This window comes from Fulmarus glacialis, unplaced genomic scaffold (genome assembly GCF_000690835.1).
Source record: "Fulmarus glacialis isolate BGI_N327 unplaced genomic scaffold, ASM69083v1 scaffold2185, whole genome shotgun sequence".
NCBI lineage: Eukaryota > Metazoa > Chordata > Aves > Procellariiformes > Procellariidae > Fulmarus > Fulmarus glacialis.
In genome coordinates this window covers 93,832-120,330 of record NW_009210971.1, presented here as the reverse complement: position 1 = coordinate 120,330, position 26,499 = coordinate 93,832, and the positions used below count along the sequence as shown (strand labels likewise).

Sequence of the window (26,499 nt, the reverse complement as noted above, 5' to 3'; positions counted from 1 at the left end):
AGGCATGCTTACGCTGACCCCCGTGTCACTGGCAGGAGACGGACGAAAGGCTCCAATTCTGCTGCCGTCAAAATTAGCAGTGAATTTGTAAGGGAACAGTACCCGGCCGCCAGCATGCAGAGCATCCTGAGAATTTCTTATTCCAAGCAGCACTGACATTTTACTGCTCCTCCAGCCTGAGTACTGTTTGTTAGCAGCTAAAACAAATGTTTGGAGACATATGTAAACAGCACGATTGAGAGTCATAATGGCCATTAATAACAAGGAGGCTGGGTAGAGAAAAGCAAAGACACTGAATGATGGAAGCTGAAAATATTGCTTAAATATCTGGGTGGAGTGCTGGTCTCCTGTTTCGTCTGTTTACAACCAGCAAGTTTTGCTATATCCTGCTCCGGTGAGTCACTTGGAGATGTAAAAAGAACTGAAAAAACACTTGTTTTAGAATTTTTCCCCTTTTAATGAGATGACAACATACGTACCTTTCAAAAAGGACAAAATAAAGGTATGAATCTCATTTAAAGTGCATTCAATTCTAGTTTAATGTCTTTGCTGGCCTTGAGATGTGTAACAGTTTGCCAAAACTCTCACTTAACAGATAGATAGGTTGATCAACTGATCCATCTAAATAAAACGTGATGTTAGGAGAATAAGAACTCCACAGATTGGACCGAGTTCTAAAGTATGAGTGATGAAATCTCCAAACAGTCCTAGAAGAAATCAGTACCAAATCCTTTTGGTTATGCTTTTTAAGCACAGACACCTGGTGGGGTGGGGTGAGGGAGAACAGTCTTGGGCACAAATCGGAGAGAGGTGGTACCTCTCCAGAGAGAACAACTCCGGAAGTCTAGGGCGGTTCAGTGCATGTCAGTGCCAAAGGAGAGGGGTTGTCAGGGAAGACCAAGGACACAAGTCCTCCCTGCTCTTTCTCAGGAACGGCCCACACACAAAGACACAATGCTGACCGCACGCTCTACAAGCTGCGCACGGCTCACGCCTTGTGTGCCCTGCAGCAGGGTCTCCACCGTGCATCCCTGGTGATCGGCACGGTGACCTTTTTTTCCACCTCTGTGGCTTCCTGTGCCAGGCACATCTCGGTGATCTTTGGCTGCAACCCACACACAGGATCACACAGTGCTGTGTGATCGTCAGGATTAACCTTCAGGAGCCTATCTATTCAAAAAAAGACTTTTCAGGCACGCACTCCAGGCACGACCTAACAACATGGCCCCCTCGGCTGTTACTTGTCCTGGTATGTGGGGTCTCCCAAGCTGGGATATAGGAAACTCAACATGTTTGGTATTAATTATATACTCTTCAAACTGCAACTGTGCTTACAAAAGTGATGCTGAAGGGATGGAAATGCTGTTTGCATTAAGGCAGATGCAACTTGTCTGCATAAAGTGTTCTGGAAATCGGCTTCCCTGCTTCCCCTCTGACGTCCTGTGGCCTGGTCTCGCCGCTTCCTTCTCACAAGGGTGCAGCTGGACCAGTTACCAAAAAAAAATCCCACAAAAAAACCAGAAAAAGAAACAGATGGAAGGCATTCCTTTCGGGCATGAGGACTAGGGACCTGCCCAGGTGGATAAGTAAGCACCCCCGGCCTTTTCTGTGAGCACAGGCATGTCCATAGTGTGGAGTGTTTGTTTTGGACAGGTTGCCCAGTAATGGAAAATACACTCTTTATAAAATAAACGGTAGAAATGCTTATTAAAAAAACACCACAGAATGGACCAGAATGATGCTTCCAGCTCACTGTGACACACACGCCGAAGGAGGTTAACTCTGACTTTGGGTGACACAGAGACCACTGTCCAGTGGGGCTCAGCTGCGATGTAGCATGGCGGGCTCATCCTTATGGAGACCGGCAGCCCGAGGCCTTACATTTTTCTTTCCACAGCCATCTCGTCACCTGAAAGCTGGACGATGCTGTCCCTCCTAACTCCTGAGGCCGAGGGAGATGCTGGTGCTGCTGCTTCCCACGGGAAAACAGCCGCCTTTCACCGACTGTGCCAGGCTAACGGCCTGCATGGCACAACCCAGCACCTTCCTGGCTGCTCACCCCCTCTGCCATCATGGATTAAGAGTCTGCTCAGCGCGTATCTGTGGGGCAGATGATCTTTAATAACTCAGTAGGGCAGAGAAGAGTACACCAGAAACAACCATGTACAGAAACCCAGAGAAGTAGGGCGCCATATGCTGCTACCTGAGCTATTTTTGCCCAACGTTTGCCGTTGGCAACAAATAAGAGCCAACATGGCTTTCTTTTCACTCTGCTGACACAACCTGCTTGGGAATCTGACTCCTTCTAATTTCCTGGCCCTCTGTACCCTTACTGACCAACCCGACACCCCTGTCAGTACAGACATCCTGAAGGAAGGAGAGAAATACAGATTCTGCTGTTTGAGTAGTGCTGGGGTATTTTCACCTCGGGGGGTGCTCCTATAATATTTTATACATGGAGAGAGCATGTAAGACATTTCTATAAGCGAGAATAAGGCAGTGGAAGACGGAAGAAAGAGGATAAAAGCAGAGGGGTACATGTTTTAAAAGCCTGAAGTTAAAAGAACGGGGGAAAAAAAAAAAAGGAATTAAAATTAAGAGAATCAGCATAGTGATTTTTAAAAATGCTTGGGTATAGTTAACCAGAATATATGAGCAGTGCTAAAAAACAGGAAGTAGATAAATATATACAAGGATGAATAAGTACAAAGTGCTGACCTTTGCTGTGGGCAACTACTGAGCCCTAAATGGCAAAGTGCACTCAGAAAACCCATCTGAATGAAAACAGAAAGTATATCCCAAAAGTTACTAAGAGAATGGAGTATCATTACTAACAGAATGCTATCATGCAAGGTAGAAGCACACACAAAAAAAATCCCTGAACAGAAATGTAACAGCAGAAAACAATATTATCTGTAAGTGCTCAACTAGTATGATTGTGTAATTATCAGAAACAGAGGTCAGCTGAAATAAAACAAGGCTGTAAGGAAATCACAGAAGAGTACAAAGCAATGTAAGAAAAAATATTGTTTGAAAGATCTTTGGCAACAGACAATTTAGAGGAATAAAGAACAATCTGGGATAAGCATTTGTATGCATCACCAAAAGAAGCTATCACATCTCGAGGCACGGCACCAAAGAGGCATTGGAGGAGTTGTGGAAGTGCAATTGCAAAGATCCACCAGGTTTGGGTGACACAACAAAATTAGGTCTTTGGTGAATTATCAAATCAATTTATTATTGCTAAAATCTGCTACTGCAATGAAAAATATGAGAATAAAAAGATAAAATGTATTTAAACTTTCAAAACAGCTTCTAAATAGAAACTTTCAAAGGAGACTACTGAAGTCGTGCTACCTATATGGGGGGAAAGATAAAAGCTCTCAGTGGTTCAAAAATTCGTGAGAGACAGAACATTAAAAAAAAAAAAAAAAAAAAGCAGTAAGTGGTTAGCCATTTCTCTGGCAAATGCACTGAAAAGTGAAGAAGGTTTTGCACAGAACTATGTTACTTTGCACTTTTAACTGCATGGAGAACTTTGGGAAAAAAAATCAAGAAAACTAAGCAACGTAACAACTGATTAATTACACTGCAGCCAAATGTAATGCATTGACAGGAACAGTACAAGATAGATTTTTCCCCAAAGGTAGCTATAAAATTATTAAACCTCTTCCTCAAAGACTCATTCTGCATGTGGACTCAAGTCCTACATCAAGTAATTCTCGTAACAATTCTCACAACCCAACATGGGAGGCAACTGGATTTATCCAAACAAATGTGTCAGTGGACTTTCAGTTTTAGAAGGATTAATGCAAATATTTTTCATAGCCATGTTTTAAATCAAGAAAACAATAATCACATATATGAAGTCACCAAACAAACAAAAATTAAAAGGAAAGCATTTTCTTCCTGACAAATAAAGTAACTGAAGTGGGAATGTTCATTTTTTCAATGGAATTTCAAAGTTCCATCCTTCTACCAAACTAGATTACAAGCAATAACATCAGAGTAACTAAATCACTTCTCTTGTTATAAATTTGTGTGTTTGTGTGTGTGTTTGTGAAACTGGGGTGTCAATACTGAGTTTTACTACCACTCTTCCAGAACTTCTTTTCCAGGAGAGCACACAAAATTAGACGCACAATTACCTACATGCAGAAAACTGCAATTTCAGAGACACTTTTCAGATCTCAATGTCTAGACTTAGCTCAAATGGCTGCAAATTACAGGTCAAGTCCAGTGGATTAGGACCCAGCCCATAAAGCTGATTAATGTCCAAACAAAAGAGTCCAACCATGTAAATGTAAGAGTAAATCCATGTCACATGGAATCTATTAAAACCCAACTGATCAGTAGCACTGAAGCATTTCTATATTTTAAACAACAGCTATTTTCCTAGGGCTCAAAAAAGAAAAGCAAATCAACTGACTTGCTTGGGCAGGGCTGGGTTCACATGCTTTGCAAATTGAAAGACGAGAGTGCAAATGCGGGTAAACAACTGGATCATGTTATCCGGACTGGATGGTGAAAATGGGGAGAAAGAACAAGGAAGAAAAGATGCGGTCCTTTAACTCGTCCTTTTCTACCAGGAAATAAGCTTTCAGTTGAAGAGATCTGGGTTATACTAATGACAAATAGAAAAGATAAGACATATTTTTCAACTTGGAAATAAATACCGAGGCAGCACATCAGCTCGGTAACATTCTCCCACTCCAGAAAGTATATATTTAAGGCTAAAGAAGTCTCACATGCAAAACTAAGACCCAATCAGTAAATATCTACTCATTTTATTTTACCTTTGTCTCTGTTCTTCTCCTTTCCTAATGAGTCCAGTTTCTTTCTTAATGATTTCTTCCTCTTTTGTCCATCTGTAAGAGGAAAAAAGAAAAAAAAAAAGGAAGTGAAGTGAAAGAACGCTGAACAAACTGCTGCACAAGCTGTAGGAACATGGAGTGAGATGGCCACGGCACTTGGAGTCAGGAAGGGCGTGGGGTACATTTCTCAAAGGCTAGGGACTGTCACAGTCCTTCAGCCCTAAGGAATGCTGCTTTGTTCACCCAAACGCCGAGGTTGTGGCAAAATGTATCCCACTGCATGCTGCTGGGCACATCTACACATGCATGGTCATGCAGTCCATGTGGCAGAATAGAAAGCTAATTTTGAAGACTTAACAATGGAGATTTGTTGCTGGATGCTCTTGATAACAAGGTACCTAAAGGTACTGGTTAGCCCTCATCCATGGTCACAAGATTGTGATTCAGGTGTAGAGCTGAAGGTAATATCTGGAGAGGGAGGATGACTAACCTCCAGGATAAATTCTGCATACCAGTCATACCAGTTGGGTGATAGCTGACCACCTTCACATGACCCATCTCATCTGAACTCGCACCGAGAGCTTGCAGTTTGGTACAGCATGCCCAGATTGGTTCAGGTGGATTAGAGTCTCAGAGAAATTATTGTTCTGACACCCTATATACCATCCAAGTTTTCACTAAGGTATTAAGGACCAAAGATTTTAAGCAACAGTGTAGGCAGGTTCATTCTTGAAACAATTATGCCAAAAGGTTGGCTATCATAATTTCCTTCAGCAGCATCTTTTATAATGAAAAGTCAACAAAAATGCATTTTATTTATTAGGTCTCAACAAATACCAGGGATCCTCAACAGGGATTAAGACATGGGCCTGCTTTAACTTGTACCTTTTGAATTTTTTCAGTTCCAAAGCAATATAAAGAGTCTAACATAGGGACTAATACTAACGCTAACATAGGCACCACTCTAGCTAAAGGTCAATGAACACGTACCTTTGCCTTACTGGTTTTGTAATATGGCAAAAACTCAAAAATGAACACACCGCATCTGTGTTTCACTTTTATGGTAAGAAGGTCACTAAATAATTTGCCTCAACACGTTCTTCTAGTTATATAAGCCAGTGTCTTAAGTGGTCTTTTACAGCAAGGAACATACCACAGAGGAGTGCAGTGGATCTCCGTGGATGAACTTTCATCTTTGCAATCAGGGGCCACAAGAGAACACAAGCCGTTTCCCCATTGCAAGCCATACCCAGAACATTACTCAACAGACAACTGGATAAATTCTGACTTTTTCATAGCCAGTTAATAGCCTTTTACTTTAAAATTAACATTTCTTTTTACCTTATGTAACTGTGGTTTGATCAACTCCACTTGCATTTGGCATTTATTTAGAGCATGTTTGCTCCCAGCACTCACTTAACTATGATACTCAGTTCCTGCCTCTTCAGGTAGATTGTCATTCGCTGGTTATGTTAATTCCCCTTTTTCCGCACCTGCTCCGGTGAGAATTCATCTCTCTGAAATAAGGCTGACTAGAATGGATAAGGTATTCCGGACAAGAGTTCAGCAGTATAATGGTGGAAATTCATTGCCTGATACGGTCTAAGATTAGATTTTCCTTTTTCGTAGCCACATGACAAGTTCATAACTCAAATTCATACTTTGATTGATTAATATGCCCAGTCTTTTCACACCTTCTGATGTTTCCAGTGGATAAGACCAAGTTTATTACAGAAATTCTTCTTTCACCTCTTGGCAATACAAATAGTCGGTAGCCTACATATGTACACCTGACAGTACTGCTTGTTTTTATAGGGTTCCCTACTACCATTGTGTTCTGATTTTATATATACGTAAAATTATTTTCAAAGTATTTTTCATGTTATAAATTCAAATTACTGCTTCACAGTAGCCTTTTGATAAATTACTTACTTTTCTTCGGACTCTGAGAGCCTCTATTCCCCAAAGACCCACTTACTGATATTTTGACATTCCATTGAAGTCCACTGAGACGTAAAAATGAGAACAAAAGTCGAAATCGGCTGTAAAATACAGTGTTTTGCTATTATAATTACACAACGGCAACTTCTGGAGTGTTTCAGTGCTGCATAGTCAAATATAACAGAAATACAGGAAAAAGGAATGCTATTCAACATTGAACACAGGAACAAACGGCACTCATATCCCACACGGAAAACAGGCTAACGACTTCTAGGGCCAAACTATCAATGCTTTCTCATGAACCTTGTTCTTAACGGGCGATTCTTTCAACTCCAACAGTGAAGTAGTTCCTCAGTAAATGACAGGCTGAGACAACATTTGTGCATTTGTCTCTGCAAACCTTGAACTTTGGATACAAGTGATGCTCAGGCCCAGAAGAATGTAAGAAGCAGGAAGCAGTTCTGGAGATGGACGAACCGGAAAATACAGAAGAGAGTCTACTCTGTGCACTCCTGAGCAAAGAAAGAGATCGCAGAGCAATAGAGGAGAGACACTTACCTCGGGCAAATGGGTGCAGTTCCACTGAAGGCAGTGGAGCTACGACCATTTATGTTTGGAGTTTACCCCACTGAAGGAGAAAGAGAGTTGCATATGAAAATAATAGAGAGGAATCCCAGTGAAAAGCTAAAGCTTAGGAGATCTGCCAGGAGGTCAGTTCCAGTTCTTCTCCTCCCCCAGAAAAAGATGTGATTAATTACAGTCTATGTTCTATAAAAATAAATATGTTTTGAAATGATTGCTGATTTAGGTTACATCAGGCATGAGCACTGCTAAAATATTCACAACGTGCTTAAGGACTTGTGCAATTCTAGCAGTTTTGTATCTTAAATGAACCCAATTCATAATAAAAATGCTTAGTACTTATTATCTGCAGCATGTTTTGAGAATTCAAAGCATTCTTGGGAAACAGGCAAAGCATTATTACCCGTGCATAATACCCACTGTACATTTTAAAATTAATTAGCAAATATTTATGCAAAATAGTATTGCATCAGTCCAAAGTGCTATTAAATATGGCCTGCTATTCTCATTTGTGCTTTGGAAATGTTTATCACAAAGTGATAAATGCTGTTAGACTTTCATCCAGCCTTTTGTGTATATAATTATCACCTGAAGTCTTCTTTCTATAGATCAACAATGTACTGCTCCTCCAACAGATTCCACTCAAGAATATTAGCAAGACAAGAGAAGTACTCAAAAGACAACTGTCACAGTGAAGGAAGCTGCATTTTTTTTCCTCATTAACCAATTGTGTTTTTTCTGAAGAACATCTGCCTAGGCAGCTGTGCAGATCAGTTGTTTCAGAAATGAACTCAGTTTGTTCAATGCTTACTAATTTATATGCTCGCTGCATTTTTCACTGCAATGCATACATCACCCTCTGGGCATCTATATATTAAGACTAGCATGATGCATATTTAAAAGACCATGAGTCTAGAATCAAACTCCTGAGTGCATATTAAATTGTTACATGACCTGTTTTTCCAAAGTGGTAAGCACTTCCAGGTTCAGTTAATGCCAAAAAGACTTTTCTACTTGAAAAATTAGGTCATTTTTTTAGGACTCTGTCAGTGAATGAAGCCTGCAGAATACAAGAATATTTGCACTGATACACCAACTTTGGACAAGAATTGAGGAGTTTGACTTCTGAGATTATTATTTTTGAAATTTTGGTTTAACGTTGAAATTCATCTACGGTGTCATCACTAACACCATTTAACTAGCAGTTACACTCTCAAATCCCAGATTTTGTATAGCCCATTTCAGGACCTTCACTGAGACTAGGATTCTACAAACTAGGTAATAAGAAACCATTTTCATGCTGAGGATATATAAATTTCAGCTCTAAAAGTTAAAAAAAAGGAAAGAAAGACAACTTTGTATTTTTTTATATGACAGATCGCTCTGTTGCTTTGCACAAGACCACCTGCCAACACCACATATGATTCAATGAGAGAGAGTGCAGGCTGAATCCTGTTACTATTATTTACTTCCAGTACTGCTTTACTCATTTTAAAGTTATGGAAATCAACATGTCTATTTGGTAGGTACAGGTGTTGCTCAGCATAAGCAAAACCATCACAAATGAGCCACAGGGAATTTGTTCAAGATGATAAAGTTAGTGGCACACCTGGAGTTAACATTCAGGAACTCTTGGCCACCAGTTTCATATTATATCACTTAATAGCCACTATGCTTTGAAGTCCTAATCCAATTTTTTTTTCATAATTAATATATATATATATCAAAAAGTACAACAGCACCTGAGCTTTCTAAGTCATTTTTATGACACTGACTATCATAGTATTAGATTTCAGATGATGGAAAGTACCTTGGCAATAAGCTTAAAGTGCACCTGTAACAAAAATACAATTCTTCAGCACTGTCTTCCCACACGGGCTTGTGGATTATCTATACGAATGAACATTCCTTTTATATTACTTACATGCAAGGACACTCATTTTTGTTAATCAAAAATATAATTTATAAATTCATACAGAGACTTTAAAGTAATTTAACTCAGTGGGTTTTTGACAAAAGAGACCTTCTGTCGCTTACGGGGTTACTGAATAAAGAGAACTCCCCTCCCCATCTATTAGCAACTTCCTTTGCTTATGAGAATTGTGTTTCTTGTCGGAAGAAAATTTGTCATGTTCTGCAACTAAGGGTTATTTTCACACAGTATAAAGAGAGGAGTTATGTTATGAATATCATACCCATAGCTCATTTATCAAAACAGAAATGGGTGAAAAAGTTGGTATTGTGAGATTTCTAAAATACTTCTTCAGAGTAGTTATATTCATGGCCATTTTCCCTTTATAGGCATTAGTAATTGGATCTAATTACATTTAAATAAAAAAAATTAAAATAGAATGTATTTTCTAAAAGTGTAATCCATTCCATCTTGAAAATTACTACCAGCGGCACCACAAAGCACCGAGTTTGACCTCTCTTGAGGACTTCTCAGTTCACTTCACTCATCGAGAGCGACTCGTTTCCCAAGCACTAGCCTCCCACACTCAGCCTGTGAGCGGAACGTCAAGCTACAGTCTCTCTTGCCTGTGCGTACTGCAGTAGAGACTCTGCAATCAGAAAAACTTGCTAAATTCTGTTGACAGAGCACAATAAAGATGAGACTGCACTTCATTCACTGACAGTTGCACTGTGTTTGTGGTTGCAGTCACTTCTTCGGGTCACTATACAAAGCAAATTTGCTTCTGAACGCACACTTAGAGCTGCTCTGCTGAAGAAGAGGGTGCTGGTTTTACTTAGCTATTTCTTTGACTATAAATGTCCATCTTGAAATATTTATTTAGATTAACTTGTTGTTGAAATGCCCTGTCCCCATGCGGTAACTTTCAAAGCACTGCCAGCTGCAGCACAGATAGAAGGCAAACAGTTCCAAAGGGAGAACCAGGAGCTACAGATTTGGGCACATAAGGCGATATGAAAAGGGAAGGGCTGAGCCCACAAGTATTTCCCATTGCTCTCTTTCTCCCTTTAACCTGTCCTTGGCAGTACACACACATGGAGATCTCTCTCAGAGATGCAGATTATTATACTGCCTCAGAAGCCTTGGACTATCTCCGTTTCTCACACTGCTTCTCCTTATGGTGTATGTTGCTCTCTTTATTTCACTTTGATTAAATCAGCACTCCTTTGCGCTCGTCATCCTGCAGCTGATGGGAGAAAAGCTATATTCATTCAAGCGCATCCCGCAGCTGCAGCCATGACCTTCCCGGTGGCAGCCAGCTCACACGTGCTCACCTCAGCCCACGCGGCCGGGTTCAAGCTGCCCGCCACAGGCACTACAAACACGCCCGGAGGCAGCTTCCCTCTTACGTGCTGCTTTCTCTCTTGCAGCAAAAAAGCTTCGGCATTTCCTCTCAGGGAAGTTCCCGCTGAATGCGTTAATGGCAGAAGAAACAGTGTGAAAAGGGCAGAGCTGAAGTCAAAGCCCATTCTTTAGCAGAGGGGCTGCAGCTCCCCCCCGGGCGGCGCACAGGCGGGACCAGAGCCAGAGCGCAGCAGCCCTCTGTGCAGGAGTGCTGCCTTGACCCAAACCCTTCTCAGGGCAATGGCGAGAAACTGGGTGAGGCGTGGGGAAAGCCGACTGCGCAGGAAGCGATGTTCTCGGCACTACACAGTGCATACAATACCACCACTTGAGAAAACCCACAACCACCAGACAAAAGAGTGCTTTTTATTCTCCTCCTCCTCCTCATGCCATCAGACTCTTTGGTAACCTGCGGTTTGTGCATCTTCTTCGGATATAGGCTTCAATCCCTTTGGGCTAAGGCATTGCTGATTGTTAAAATGAAACACAGAAGAATTACAAAGTCCAAATGTGCAGGTTTAAGCGATGCAGCTGCTGGAAGTTTAAATCCTGCATTATACACAATTTCTTTCCTGGAGAACAGTAAGAATTCGGTCACACTGATATATGAATTAAATTATTTATCTAGGAAGTATTCATAAGTTGCTGTGGAACCTGCCTAGAAGGCAAAACTGCTGGAAACCTCTCCTGCTTCAAAAGAAAGCTGCATCCCTACAGGGACCTGAGTTTTGTTAATCAAGTAACACTTTACAATAACCTTTTGTGATTCTGAATCAGATTTTAAAAAAACAAAACAAAACACCAACCCTCCATAATTTGCTTGCCAGGTATTAACAGATTTTTGATGCTGCAACATCTATTCTGAAGGCAAAGGTGATACACCAATTCACACCAGCTGAGCATACTGTCAGTAGACTGTCCTGTCTTTTAGGAAAACACATCTCAAAAGTGTAGTTCCAAACTAGAATCATATCTGTTAGAGTGAAAAAGGCACCATTTCTATTGAACCCTATTCTCAAGGTCTATTTCTATCAGAAAGAGTCACGTCCCAACTTGCTGAACAAAAAAAGTTACGTGTTGGAAAACAGCAGGATACAGATATAGACTATAACTGTAACGAGATAGGTACGAACCCTTCTTCACCAAAAAAAGCTTACTTTGGGCAATGCTCTAATTCAGATAGCAAATCTACTCAATTCCTGTGCAGAGAGTAATCATAAGAAACCACGACATTTCAGCTCCACCTTCGCTAGTGTACATAAGGTTTTAAATAGTCTCCAAGTACATATGTTGGAAGAAAATAACTGCTTTGGTATTTTCAAATATGTTCTTCCATGATTCTCTGTCGTGAGGCTCTTGGGTTAACTGGTGGACAAATGCAGGTGCAACGTACTCTAAGGGTGAGAGCCAAACCTCAGTACATAGGGGATATGGGATTCGGGCTCTGGAGCGAGGTCATGGCTGCAGAAGCCACAACTGGAGGGAGGGGGCTGTCAGCACAGCCCACCCCTGCGAGGAGAAGAGCCGGGAAGGAGCCGCTTTCCAGCCCTGCCCCAGGCCACCGCACTCCCGCTGTACAGGAAGCTGCAGGTCCAACAGATGAACGTGAGCGGAGCTGCACCAAAAGCAACCCTTAAGAGAATACAAAGAGGATGCCTGCCTTCAGTTTGCACATGCCATGTATAAATACCCTTAAAAGATCAGAATTTTTAATTATTTCAGAATTTTTCAAACCACCACATCAAAACCACAATAAAGGTCCCTATCTTCCCTTTTCATTTGATTTTTTTTTTTTTATTCTTTAATCCTTTGGACTCTTGAGATAATTGTGTTTGAAAAGTTGAAAAAAAAACCTTTTCAGCTATTTTGGCATTACTGGAGGGAAAAAATATATAGTTTTACATCATTTAAATACTTTTTTACTTACCAATACATTTTAAATGGCTGTATTACATGCACTCTGAGGAACAAGTTATCCAGTGAGTTCTACAGAGGAAATGAAAAATCACAACACTAAACTATAATTGTTTTGGAGCTTATTGGTATTTGCTAAACCTTTAGCTGGACCTAAGGAAACCAACTCATTTTGACATGAAAATAAACAGGTGCTCAAACCTTCTTCTATGCTAGGATGAGGGAAATTGCTGCTGCTGCCATATAGAGAAGGGACGATGGAAATAACTTAAACAAGCATGCAAAGCTACCTGGCAGCCTTTAAAGGATTACAAAGGAAGGGCTAAATGCCCTTGTATGCCCTTCTATGGCTGTCACTGGAGAATAGCAAAAAGCAGGTGCATCCCTGGAAAGGGAGAACAGATAAAAATGCAGGATGCCAGGTCTGACTTCCCTGAGCATAGACAATTAGATTCTCAACTAATATAAAGCTCTGCTTGCTTCAGTGACTACATTAGCTCAGGATTTGCTGTGTCATGAGAAGTCCCAAATCATAGTACTCTAATAAAATAAAATTATGATTAAAAAAAAAACAAAAAAAAAAACCCCAAAACAAAACAAAACAAAACAACCCCAGAGAGAGTGGGCCAAAGGGTAACTTCCTACACATTTTTCTCCAGGAAGGTCTTTTGATGGCACTCATGCCTTATGTCAATATTGGAAGTAAAAAATGTCTCCAGGTATACTGAAATGAGAGGGAACCACTCCTTCTATACTTCAGGGCAATATTTGCTACACTGAGACTGATGACAGGATTCACGAAACAGTAATGTGAAGTGACAAAATATAGACACTATTTTTTCACATATCTGTAGCAATATCTGTAGTGTGGCAGGAGTTTCCCTAAACTCAAAATGTAGATAAGTTCCTAACTTAAACAGATTGTGGTACATCAGGGACTTTCCTGCTGCCCTTCTCTCTACATGGAAGGCACTCAGAAACCATGATAATGGGCAGAGGTTTCAAAGCTTTGAGAAAGACTGAACATCCCCTTCCTGGAGTGCTTTCATAACTGACAGTAAAATAGGTCAAAAACTGTCTACACTACTACATCAAAACAACTACAGTAAAAGAAAATATTTTAGCTGTACTGAAAAAAAAAAAATCAAAACACCAAACCCCAAACAAACAACAAACAGGAGCCTTGATGGTTTAGTTTGAGATAGGAAAAATACAAATAACAGCTCTAAAACTGCCTTCAGTCCCCTGGGGGCAGGGAAAAATTGACTGTCTCCTGGCAGCAGTTACCTAAATAAAAAGTCATTTTATAATATGGAGGGGGGAGAGTAGTTTGATGCCATCCTAGTCAAAGCGACTCTTGATTTGATAAGGAGAATTACCTTTAATCCCCACAGTACAGAATGGGCTAGGGGCAAACCAGGCATTAAATTGCCGGCATTTAGCAGGCATTGAACTTTTTTTGTACTGATAAGCTGGCTTGCACGCCTGTACTGGTAGGTGAAGCAGCAACCAAGTTTCTTTACATCTCCCTTAGAGCCCTCCCTCAGGTTGCTCTTGGCATGAGCATGGGCTGAGCTCTTCAAAGGAAGAGGAAATTCCCCCAACTCTCTGGAATTCAGGGGACCCACCGGTGGTCACAGAGGTGGTTCAGGGCATCCAGGTCCCCACTGTCTTCTGACCATTGCTTTGTTGCTATGAACCCTTCATACAAGTCTTTCCTCGGACTCTCACCTTAAAGAAGGAGCTGTGCAAGAAAATAGAACAGCCTTCATAACTTGCTCCCTCCAGGACTAATTAAACTAGTCCACAATATTCCTGCTCAAAGCCTTGATGAAGAAATGAAATGAGAGAGGAGCCTTTAGTGCAAGGAAGTGAAACCACAGTGCAGAAGATCTCCCACTGGACAGGTTGGTGGCCCCAATAACTGAGATGCTATCCCTTTGAAAAATGACCAACGGATCTTCTTTCTAATAACATTTCATTTAATAATTACCTGTCCCCTGTATCATCAATCATCTAGCTTGCATACTTTTTTATTAATAAACAGGAACAGGTGTTGAAAATGTAAACCACACACATAAAAGGCATGATGAGCTCTGCAGAGAACACTTGGGTCGACTCCCTGCACATAAATAGAGTCACATAGACATTTGTCTAATCTATTCAGCAGGACATTAGGTCTCCATTAAATCTCGAGGTAGCCTTTTCAGTGTAAAAGCCCAATACAAAGATATATATGGTATCGCAGCTCTGATAAAATAAATCTATCTGTAGTCACCTTATCTTTCCTAATCAGTATTTAGAGACATATGTTACACTTCTGGCACCAACCACGACTCCTCCACTGAAACCATGCCTTTGAAGAAACTTTAGAAACTAACTCTTCTACCTAAGGCAAGAAGAAATCCACATCAGAAATACTTCTCTAATGCACTTTTGAAAGCAGCAATACACATAAGATAACAGAAACAAATCTTATTTTCTACTGAAATTTTAAAAGATGCCAGAAGAATACACATGCTAAAAGCAAAGCTCTGCCAAAGGCAAGTAGAACGTGGAAATTAGGAGGCTGCAATGTCAGTATTCCTAACAAAGGTTCAAAAGCTTCTCACATGGGATATATTTATTGGTATTTATTCTTTGGCTTTGAATTGTAATAAAAATCTTAAGTCACTATAGAATCACCACATACTTATGTGGATTATTTGCAAAGCACAGGACAGCCTGTGTGTTCAAAAACAAAGGGCCGGTACTACATCAAGTACTAAAGACAGATTTGGCAGAACACAATCAAGAACACCTCTGTTACACTAGCGTTCTCACAAAGATTTAGAAAACAAACAAAAAGAATCAAATACACCTAATTTTGCAAAACACAGTGTTTTAAAGCCTCTGCATGTGCATTTTGCTTCCTAACACTGGTTCGCTCAGGCTGTGTGTCTGAACTTTTCAGTACGGCCAATGGTCATGAGTAACATTTTAAAATGTAAGCTGAGATTTCCATGTGGCACACTAATACGGACAAAATACTGAATGTATTTGTACGTACTTATAGTCAGTAGCTATTTCAAGTGTACTATTAAGGAAATTACATTAGATAGGAATTTTTTATGTTTCAGAAATAATTTCTAAGGTCAGCGGGACTTCACATCAAATGTATGCATGCAGCAGTCTCTGGATCTGGATTTATAAGAGCAGTACCCTAAACCCACAACAGTCAGCGTCTAAATAAGCAGCTGCCCTAATAATGAAGACCTCTGGTCACAGTTCCATTTCCAGTAACTACGTCTCATGACATTTGTATATGGAAACACGGATTGTAATGTTTCTCTATTTATCTTTGGAGTTACAGCAGGATTTCTTGCCTTCATTGTGATATCCGCTGAAAGACTCCTGCCTCTCAGCACTCCTGCCCAATGAGCTCCGCAGCAAAGCGTTCCTTCAACATCCATCCCTGTCCTCATTCCCTTCTTCCACCTTCACAAAACACACCTACACAACAGGTAGATTCTCAGAAGTTAGACAAATCTTTCTTTTAAAGCTGTTGCGTTATACAGTAATTCTCCCATGTTCACATTAACAGTGCCACAAAGAAGCCTAGCATTTTCTACTTCTGTTCTGTATTCACATAGCACTGAAGAAAACGCATGCTACTTCTCAATCAAAGCTCCTAGCTATTTACTAAATTACAAACTAATTACTAAAGGGCCAAACTTTTTTTGTTTGTAGTGAGTTTTGTAGTGAATAAAAACATTTGCTTTTAAAACTACTAGCTTGTCTCTAACTGACGGAATAGATATGCTGAATAAAGCTTTCCTGATGTAAACAGACATGTAAAACCTCCTATGTGATACAAGAAAACCTTGGAAATCAATTTGCTGAGCATTACATAGAGTCTTTTATAAAAAAACTGCCTCATAGCAAAATTTAAAAAAGGAACAGATCACTAAAAACTTTATTAAGTTTTGAAGATAATAAATTATTTCCCCTGTTCTACCATTAGAAAAATTATATTCTTGCAAGCCTCATGTATTTCCATTTTGTTCTTTTCTCAAGGGTGGTAAAAAGTCAAATCTGAAAAAAAAAAGTTAATCACAAGAAATTTCTGCAAATTTCCTTATTTGGAGGAAAAAAAAATTTTTTTTGGCTTGCTTATCTCCCTGCCTGGAAAAGCTCCTGTCACCTTCACTTTGACAAACTCCTGTGAAGCAGAGTGCAAGGCCGCCTGCTCTTACAACCTCTACCCTGCAGCAGCTGGGACTTCTCCTAGCTTAAAACATTAAGTCAATTTTATTTTCTTTTTTCCAGACTGAGAGATATTGTTTTTATTTTCCCAGGAGGAAAAAAATCCTCAGAAAAATCCATGTTTCCATGGAAAATTTGAATTGGGCGGGAGGGGGGAAGCTTCCATCTGAAAATCAGCAAGATATACAGTTTTCATCTCTGACCAAGTCTGATACTGCAAACCTGATACAGTGTATCCAAGATTTCCTAAAGTAGCATAAAGGAGCAGAATTTAGCTCACAGTCTTGTCTGTCTTTAATATAATCTTCATGAACACTGCTATATTGAAAGAAAATCCCTGGACTCACAGGATCACGTCCAAGACAATATTTATATGAGAAGAATTGGCAGAGGTTGGCATTAAGAGGGGTGGTAATAAGCCTCTTCACTTAAAAGATATACTGATGCCAACTCAAAAGCATCCAGTCTGTAATCCCATAGCTCCACAAAGTATAGGCGGCAGTTTACTTAGATGCTTTCCACTGTTACAACAGCCTGTAAAGTACATAACATGGTCAGTGATTAAAAACAATGAGCAGTCTGGAGCCCTCACAAAAATGTAAGTCCAGATAAAAATCATAGTCACTCTCAGTGTTAAGGAAAATGGATAATGAAATACAATGACAAGTAATGTAAGCAAAAAACAGACCCAAAAAACTACTCCCCGCCAAAATAAACACGAAGCGGAGAACGCCTTACTCTGAATTCCCGTTTTTATTCAGAGCTTAACTGGAACATATTGGGGGCAAAGTGCACCAACGAACAATAAAAATTCAGAAAGCCCAACTATGTATGTTTTCTTCCATTTCAGAGATGGGGTTGTCTCAGCGCTCAGTCTGTAATCACACACTTAGCCAGCCCTGCTCCTTCAAATTCACCTTACTAAAGCAAGGTGTACCGGAGGCTAATGCTCACTTCACGTGAGCAGATGCACAGTGTCACACACCTGGAGGAACTGGCTACAAAACTTGCATGTAAAAACGTACAACAGCACACATTCAAGCAGCATAAGCAATATCTTCCCTTAAAGGACTGGGACTGCATTTAGGTTTTTAAACCCAACCTTAGATCACATTCATTACAACTAATGGAATGAACTGAGAACTAGATTTGGCAGTAAAATTAAGGATTACCTTCTCTCTCCCCAAATGTCCCAGTAAGTCTTAAAAAAAAAAATCAATTCCCTCAGAAAGTGGAACGCTTGCTGTAATTACTGAAACTACTGTGTATGACCTAGTTGCTGTTAACAATAAGAAACTCTGTGAATATACATTCTTGTCATAGGTGGCATCAACACAGTAAACAGTCTTTTTAGTAAAGGCAGTTAATCTCTTTTATTACATTTGGTACACTTGCTAAAATAGCTGGGTAACACGTTTATTGTCAATTCTGGAAAGTGAAGACAAATTCTGTGGCTCGCCTTTGGATTTTCACTCCAAAATATTTGAGAAACATTAAAATAAACCCAAAGGTACAAAGTAAATGTATGCAATGGTTGTACCAAAGCATAAATATACTTTGGTATGGAGTGCATGTTAAAACCAAAACACTACAACACCATAACGTTGAGGTTGTGACCCACACCAACAAAAGCAAGATAATTCATCAGAGATGGACGCTCTGGCCTTAGCCCAACCTACTGCATGTACTGCAATCTGCCGCATCTGATCTGTTAACAGTCCTGGGCCAACATATATTCAATCTTAGATACATCAATCTTGTATTTTGAAGACGAGATTGGAACACAGGTATTTCACCAAGTCAATTTGAAGATACAGGAGTGAACTCTTGTGCTAACAATCTTCCTACAAAAAAATGAAGTTTGATAGCATCCCTGTAATACTCTACTGAAACATGGGTTAATACTGGGGTTCATTATTATTAATTATAAGAGAAAAATGACATATGAAAAATGAAAAGATACTTCTAGGGTTCTTGCCTAGTAGAACTTCCAAACTGAGTGAGCCCAGGCCTCTGAAATCTGACCTAGTGCACACACAAACAAAAGCTCCCGTGTCAACTTTCTCACAAGTCTGAAATTCTGGCCTGAAATAATTTAGGAGGTTAGAATCAAAAATGTTTAATAAGAAAAACAATGAGATTTTGTGAAGGTCTGTGCAAAACCTAGATAATATATTCCCCTTGCTGACTCAAATTCTACTCCATCCACATTAAATTAATATGTCCAAACCTTAATAGGAGAATTCAGCACAAATTTTCATTTCTCTCCCCTTTTTTCGAGAATAAAAGAGAACACCTTTTTCTACCTACCTCAATGTCTCAAAATCGACTGGTCCTACAACCTTCTTCACCACAAGAACCCTTTGTGATTCCTGGTCCTTCTGAGTCCTTTCAGTATCTTCACCTTCCCCATCTTCAAGAGTCACTTTGAACGTGTCATCCACTTAAGGATGAACATTAGAATATCAAGAGGCTTCATCAATTCTGCAAGCTTAAGCTGAAAGATCTGCTAAACTAAGATTAAACACAGGTATAAAATGATACACTCTTTGAGCCCATATTCTTATTATGGGATTCAGGGGACACTTCAATCCACAAATCAGTGGGGCAGGGGGCAGCTCTCTCCTAAAAGAAGATGATCTTTTGATTTATTGAACCCTTCTGGAACTGAGGGGCAGTGATTGTATCAGCCAGGCCTCATCCTGCGGGTCACCACTTCCTCTGTATTGAAAAGCCCCTCAGTGGTTAACCCATCCACACACGTCCTGGGTCTCGCTCACTGTTCCCTTGCCCCCGACATGTGCCGAGACTAAGTTCTGGTGGCCAAAACCACCGCACAGTTGTCTACATCAAAACAAGAGTCCTGATTCATAGCTGGAGCTATAATGTATGAGTGCAATAAAAACACAGGTCCTAGTTGTAACTACTGCAATGACCTCCTTTCAGCAGAAAAATAAACTTGCCTCTCTATTTTTCATTATCAGCCCATGAAAAGTACTTCTTTCCAGCAGGTAATTTCAAACATGCAGCTGCAATATTCAGCTGCAGTTATGAAACAGTAATCTCCAGGCTGATATATATGAAAAAGCTTCACAACTTTTGTTTCATGTCTTAATGAATAATCACAGGCTGCCCCAAGCTTGTCAAAACAAATCAAAACAAAGCTAACACACAAGCAGATATGCCTCTTCTCTTTCTTTGGTGTCTGAAGTCAGTTTTGAGTCCGAGTTGTATTGTGTGGGCAATGGCAATGCACATGCCTTTACAACACCTTGCTAATTTAGCCTGGTAACTCTCAGAACCACCATTGTCATCTGACAATTAACAAGGTGGGGAGTGAAAAAGGGAGCAGTTTGGTTTGTGTGCTCTCAGTTGCTATGCTTGAACAATCACTGTGTGAGAAAAACTGGTACCTACTGGTATGATTACCTGCCTACTGCTTTCTTCTTCCTACAGAAGCTGAGACTGCGAGGCGGGCAGCCTGTGCTCCCAAAGTGGGAGGCAGCATATGAATCAATAACAAATGATCATCTACCCACAAAGAGCAAAATAAATAATCACAAGTGGCAATATGTAGCATGCTTTTATCATACAAATATAAAGCCTCTGAATAGGTTACAGCAATTTTGTGTAAAAGAAGAAAATCTTCTTATCTACTTCTTCCCCATCATCTATTAAGATCCCTTTCTTCCCCACCGGACCAACATCTTCACCCCCTCTTCCCAAGAGGTTCCTACCGAAGCCCTGTCTGAGTCCTAGCAGCCAGTGTTGGGCAAGAATACGTGGAATGTTTTCTTCTAAAGGCAATCTTGAGCAGTGCTGTCGTTGCAAGCACTATTGGTGACACCTCTGCTTTATAAAAGTAAAAGCAGTATTAAACAGCCATGAGTGGCACTCCAGCTGTTTTCTGGCACTTGTCCAGAAATCGCCCCAGGTTCGTCTATAACTTTTCAAAGAAATTCAATGGAAGAATATCATATACACTTTTGAGTAGTCAACAGCACTTACTAAATTGTTTTCCCAGACGCAACTTCAGGCATCAGTTCTTCTCCTTTACCAAGAAGCCCATCTGTATTTGGCTATGGAAGAGGCAAGAGGAAGGAGGATGGAAACTCCCCAGGGGAAATTCCTAGCCCACAAGACTTCTACGTGCTCATAACTTTAAGTCCTCTGCTAGCCACAGCCCTTCCCCAGAGTTTTGGAGACTACAGTTGGTGTGATAACAGCACATGAGTTTTCTATTTTGCTGCACAGACACATACATGACATGCTTCTTTTGCATCTCAGGACAATGCAGGCAGCTGGATTGTTATTGCAGTAATAATGCTCTTTACCTAATTATACCAAGATGCTTACTGTGCAGCATCGTCGCTTGTGTGGCTACAGCATCGGACAGTATCACCAGTGAGAAATATAACCGGGCAACTCTAAGAGATTTATTCATGTGAAAACATAAACCGTTTTCATTATTCTTTGTTGACACTACGAAGAAAACACTTGTGCTGTCACAAGGGACAAAGCGACGACAAGTAAGAAAATCCATAAAACACAAAACATCGTTGACATATGGGGATTTGAATGTGGCCATTTCTACACATAGAGGTAGATCAGAAGTCAAAAACTTGCTGTCAAGAAGATCAGAAGCGAAGATGCCATTTCTATCTGAGTTACTAGAGATATTGTCCAAACTCCTGCTTGTCATTGTTCAGGCAAACAAATGTATGAGAAAACATATATTGCTCCTATGCTTCTGCACTACTGAGATCAACAAAAGTTTCTCAGGAGTGTGGTAGCTATCATGAACATCAACACCATCAGAGATCAAAACTCAGATGAAAAGTCAGTGCTTCATCCAACCTGTAGGATTAACAAAGATAGCTGGACTCAGCAGACAGTGGTTATCACACGATTTTAATGACAGCAGAGAGGCCTCTTTCACAGAGGAGAGGAGGGGCTGGCTCTGTGGCACATGGCAGCCCCAGGACACACTAGGGAGCACTCTAGGGAGCTGGGCCTAAAAGATGCACAGATCCTAACTATTCTTCCTGCATCCACATCCCTGCATTGTCTTTCCCTTCCAACACATGAGTTTTCAAAGAAGAAATGAGAAATTAGTATATGAGAAATTCAGGCCCAATAGTTCAAGCTGTACAATTTGCTAGGTCAAAGAAAAAAGAAGCGAACAGACAGAATTACAAACTTCTAAAATATCTGCCGAGTATCCAGTTTGGCCCTTATTTTCACTGAGATGCACCGCCATTTAGCATGAGACACTGTTTACAAGTCTTTCGTCAGCTTACAGTCTGATGAGCTTGATCACGTGCTAAATCATCTCTAAGTCAATTTCAAATAATACTTTTGAGGACTTTCGTGGGATGCTCAAGCTTTCTATAGCAATTCAGCTACAGCATGTCCACTTCTCTGAACACTGGTAGTACCTACATATTTTTCCCATTTCTCGATAGGTATTTCCCCAACTTTCACAACAACAAGAAGTCAGTGCCTATAGATGCCTCAGAATATAGGTCATGCAGATTCAGCAGTTTGCAGACAGCATTTATTTTCTAGCGATCCTCTCATCTTCTCTTTTCCTTTTTCTGCACTTGTATTTATATGAGCTTCATTACTTCCTAATTATCCAGGTATCTCCCCCTTACTTATCTTCTTAATGAGCAACCACAAAAAGCAGCTCAGCCATTTATGTTTGCATGCCCTACTGATAAATGCCCACCTATCTGAGCAATACTCAGAACAAGCATTGAGCATTTCTTTTTTTCCTCATTTATCCTTTCCCTCCACAACTCCTCCAGCCCCGTTCCAAAGCTGGGAAGACAGCAGTGCATCCTGTTGGGGGCTGGTGAGAACATGAGCAGTCACAGTCTCCTGTTGAATAAAGAGAGGTGAAAACTGCAACTGTGACCCCCAACTCCCAAATTCTATTCAAGTCCCTACTGATAGGTTCACATTGTACCTTAAAACCCAGCCAGATGCTTGAGGAGTTGAATTAGGGCTGGAGCCCTAATTCCTCATTTGCTCTAACTGACAAAGCCCTGCAGTGCCTACCAGTGCTCCCAAACACAGGCTCTGTGAAGTGGGACAGGACTGTGAAAGAAAGGAGAGTTATAACCATGAGGTATTTAGGAAACTGCTCCAAAAAAGCCTCATTCAATACCTCTTCTGTTCAAGAGCTACCTGAAGCCTCTGAACAGAGGCGAAGAAAAGGAGCTCCTCTCCTGCTTTGATCCTGGTTTTACTTTGAAAAACCTACCTGACTTGAGTTACCATTTTTTTTTGTGAAGACATGGTGTAAAAGGTTCATTTTTTTCTCACTACTTGCATACAAAGACATACATAATTGGAAAGTCACCAAGATGTATCTAAAGTGAATTTCATCACAGGTTTTTTTTTCTCCCTTTATAAAAAAAAGATTGACTTCCTTGAAATTGAGAAAAACACAGTATGTTCTAAACAGCAGCTGTAAAGAAGTTTCACCAGAATCATACTCTTGTGCCGTTCAGAACATCAGGCAACAAATTAAAAATCTTTCACAGAGTAATTGCGTTGCTAGAGAAACTGTGTAATGTTCTGCTTGGAAATGATAGCCTCTTGCAACTTAACACGTTAACCTAGAGGCAGTATAAACGATTCCTGCTATAGTTACTGGTGGCAGATGAGGGAGTGACCTGGGAGCTGAGAAAGATGTTGATTACAGAATCTGAAAGACAGATACGAGGCAGAAAAACCAGAGAACAAGAAAGAAACCTGTCATACATATAAAATTAATAACTCTCGATGAATTTGAATTCATTTAATTGCCTGCTGCAGTGCAATTGTAGCGTATTTTAAATGATGTGCTGGTTACATAAATTCCTGTGGGAGGTGGTCCCCTCTCTGTGACCACACGATATTTAACTAAGAGATGTCAGTAATGCACTTCATTAATGGTAATGGCTGCAGTACAGCAGAGGAGAGGTACCTATGAGATACCTATGAGGTATCACATTCTACGCATTTCTCTACAAGCATGGGAATAGCCAGATGTGCCCTAAAAGTGCTAACTAACTGCACTTGCTGTGACAAAGGGGGCTTCTGAGCATGGGAGGACAGAAACATTGTGAAGAAGCAACCAATAGTGGCATAACTGTGATCGTAAAGACACGGCAGATGCTTCTGCACTCTGACTTAACTTCCAGGCAAGCACGTTTGGCACAAACACTTGTAGCCAAGAACAATGTATTTTTACTTTCCGCAATACCTGTGCCAGTAAATGTAATTACTCAAATGTCTGCAGGAGGCAAATGCCCAGCAGGCACAAGCATGTTCTAATGTCAGTCATTCGCAAGTGTTGAAGAACACTCAAAGAACCACAAAGAGTCCCAACTTTTAAAACTGCTTTCTGTATTTTCTAATACATACATTATCCCACTAACCTCTGCTCCTGAGTATTTTCATGCAGCATTCTCTGAAGTAGAAGCTGTAGAGCACATCTTTCTGTGCCTCGATCTCTCCAGACCTAGAGAGCTCCCCCAGCTCTACACATCACTTTTTTTTTTTTTAAAAAAAAAAAAAAAAAAAATGAAGTTGTTTAACAGCCTTCAGTGTGTTTTTAACCTGAGGCACAAATGGTTGTGGTGGAGTTTTCTCATCTAAACTGAAGCAAAAGACACATGAAATGATGGGGCCAGCCATAGAGATGAAACTGAAACCCGGGTTCCTGAGTTTGTGAAGTGACATTTATTTTAAGATGCTTCACCAAAGTTTGTATTATTCTTATTTAGTTTTTATGCATGAAATCATACTTTTCAGACTCAGTACGTCTAAAATTAATTACGCATTATATATTTAGCCACGTATATATATGCTGTGAAAATAAAAACTGTTCTTGTGTGTGATCTGAACCTGAAAGATTCAACAGTTCCTAGGCTGCAAGCCCTGGCAGCACTGTGCTAAGTTGCCTATGACTCCAAAGCATCTTGCAGAGGAAGGGTGGATTGATGGGGAAGAGACCCTGGCTTTCCCAGATGGTTGACCTTTCATGGCAGTCCCAGCAGGAAACAGCAAGGAGAACACAAAAATAGTATTCACTCTCCGAAGCTCAAAGTTTCTGAATATGAATATGTATACTCTATTGTCTTGGATGGTATTACCTCTATATAAGTATATTCATCTCCCACAGCTCAGACTGCCAGAAAATATTGCAGTGCCTTTAGTGATCCAGTTCCTCATATGAACGTCCTGTAAAATTGTTTTCATATTGATGGAGCATTTTTTGAGGGACCAGGAGAGCTGTGATGGAGCTTGAAATTGTTGATCGTATCCATCTCACTACATACGGATGCCCTGATGTAATTGGTAACTTGGACTTTGTTGTTTTTGGCAGGAGTTTTCTGCAGATCCTAAGAAGTTGATGAATACCCAAGCTGATGTCTTTCACATTTGTTCTTCTCCACACCATTATTTTCATTGACTAGACAACTTTTTTCTGCTTAACTTTGATTCATTCAAAAACTGTGTATGTGCTGCCACACAGTACCTCTGCTCATAGCCAAAGGTGAGAATTCAGTGGGTCCCTTGTTATTCCTTAAATAAGTATACGACAACTGGAAAGAAACAACAGGAAAGCCAGATTTGCAGATGATTGTATCATAGGACAGTAGCTGTCTTTGCTAAGCGTGATCTCCAGCCTACAGGAAACAATGGAAACTTTCACATTAGTTTTAGGGAGGTTTAGATCTCTTCTGCAGTAACCTAAGTACAGGTCTACTACGTGCGCGTATCCTGCATCAGGATTCTGATAGCTGAGCTTCTCCTTTTCAATTAATATCCTCTTCCTTAGGAGTTCAGTGTTTTACACTGAAAATTAACTTGTTTTCTAGGAAATAATCACCACTGTCTTTAGAAAAACTTGAGTAGGATTCGTCTTATTTGACGCAGATGTCTTCACTGTCTGTCTGACTAGTGATGCTTGGCTTCCTCCAGAGCCAATACAATACAGAGTGAAAAAGCTACTTCTACGGTATGAGCTATCTGACCTACAGAGATGTATACTTTTGGATGTCAGGAAGTGTAAGAAAAGCCTTTTTCTCTCAGCTGAGTATCAAGAGATCCTAGCATGAATAGGTCTGATTTAGATTATCTACCCTGGTGACAGCTGTCCTTGATCAGATGATCCCACTCCAGGTGGCCTGCATTGGACATAGTAGACAAACATTACTAGTCGTTTTTACATAGTTACTATGTTTAAGCAAAAATGAAACAGAAGAAAATGTCTGTGGAATAAACAACCTGGTGTTTTCTCCCTTTTATTGCTGTGATATGAAGTCAGTGGCTTAGCAATCTAAACAGAGACGGTTTATCAAGCCCTTACCTTTGGGGATAGTAATCTGACAGCCCAGGTCACAGTCCTGCTGCAACTGATAAAAAGCCACTTCCTGCAGCCGAGCACGCTCCAGCTCCGAGAGGCTTTGAACGGGAACTGACTTCAGCCGAACACTGCGCCCTGACATGCTGTTCCAAGTGAAATCACCCTGCAGGAAATCAAATGGAAAAATATGAAGCATCATATGGTATGCACAGTTTAATAAACAGAACCATCTCTTTTACCGCTAGGAAAAACAACACAGGTCCCCTTTTCTGAAAGGCCATTTTTTTGGACATCTCTAGCCTTTCAAATATCTTTGTTTCCCT

The 26,499-nt window shown here is 40.4% G+C and overlaps 1 protein-coding gene across 1 annotated transcript in view; it reads right to left on the bottom strand.

Moving 5' to 3' along the window:
• The window catches only part of ARHGAP6 (Rho GTPase activating protein 6), a 121,666-nt gene that overhangs the window by 37,212 nt on the left and 57,955 nt on the right, over positions 1-26,499 (bottom strand). The window contains exons 2-3 of the mRNA XM_009577328.1: positions 26,180-26,339; positions 4,797-4,868 (exon numbers count right to left, since the gene is read on the bottom strand). Coding sequence (XP_009575623.1) covers positions 4,797-4,868; positions 26,180-26,339 — 232 coding nt within the window. The remainder of the gene's footprint in view (positions 1-4,796; positions 4,869-26,179; positions 26,340-26,499) is intronic.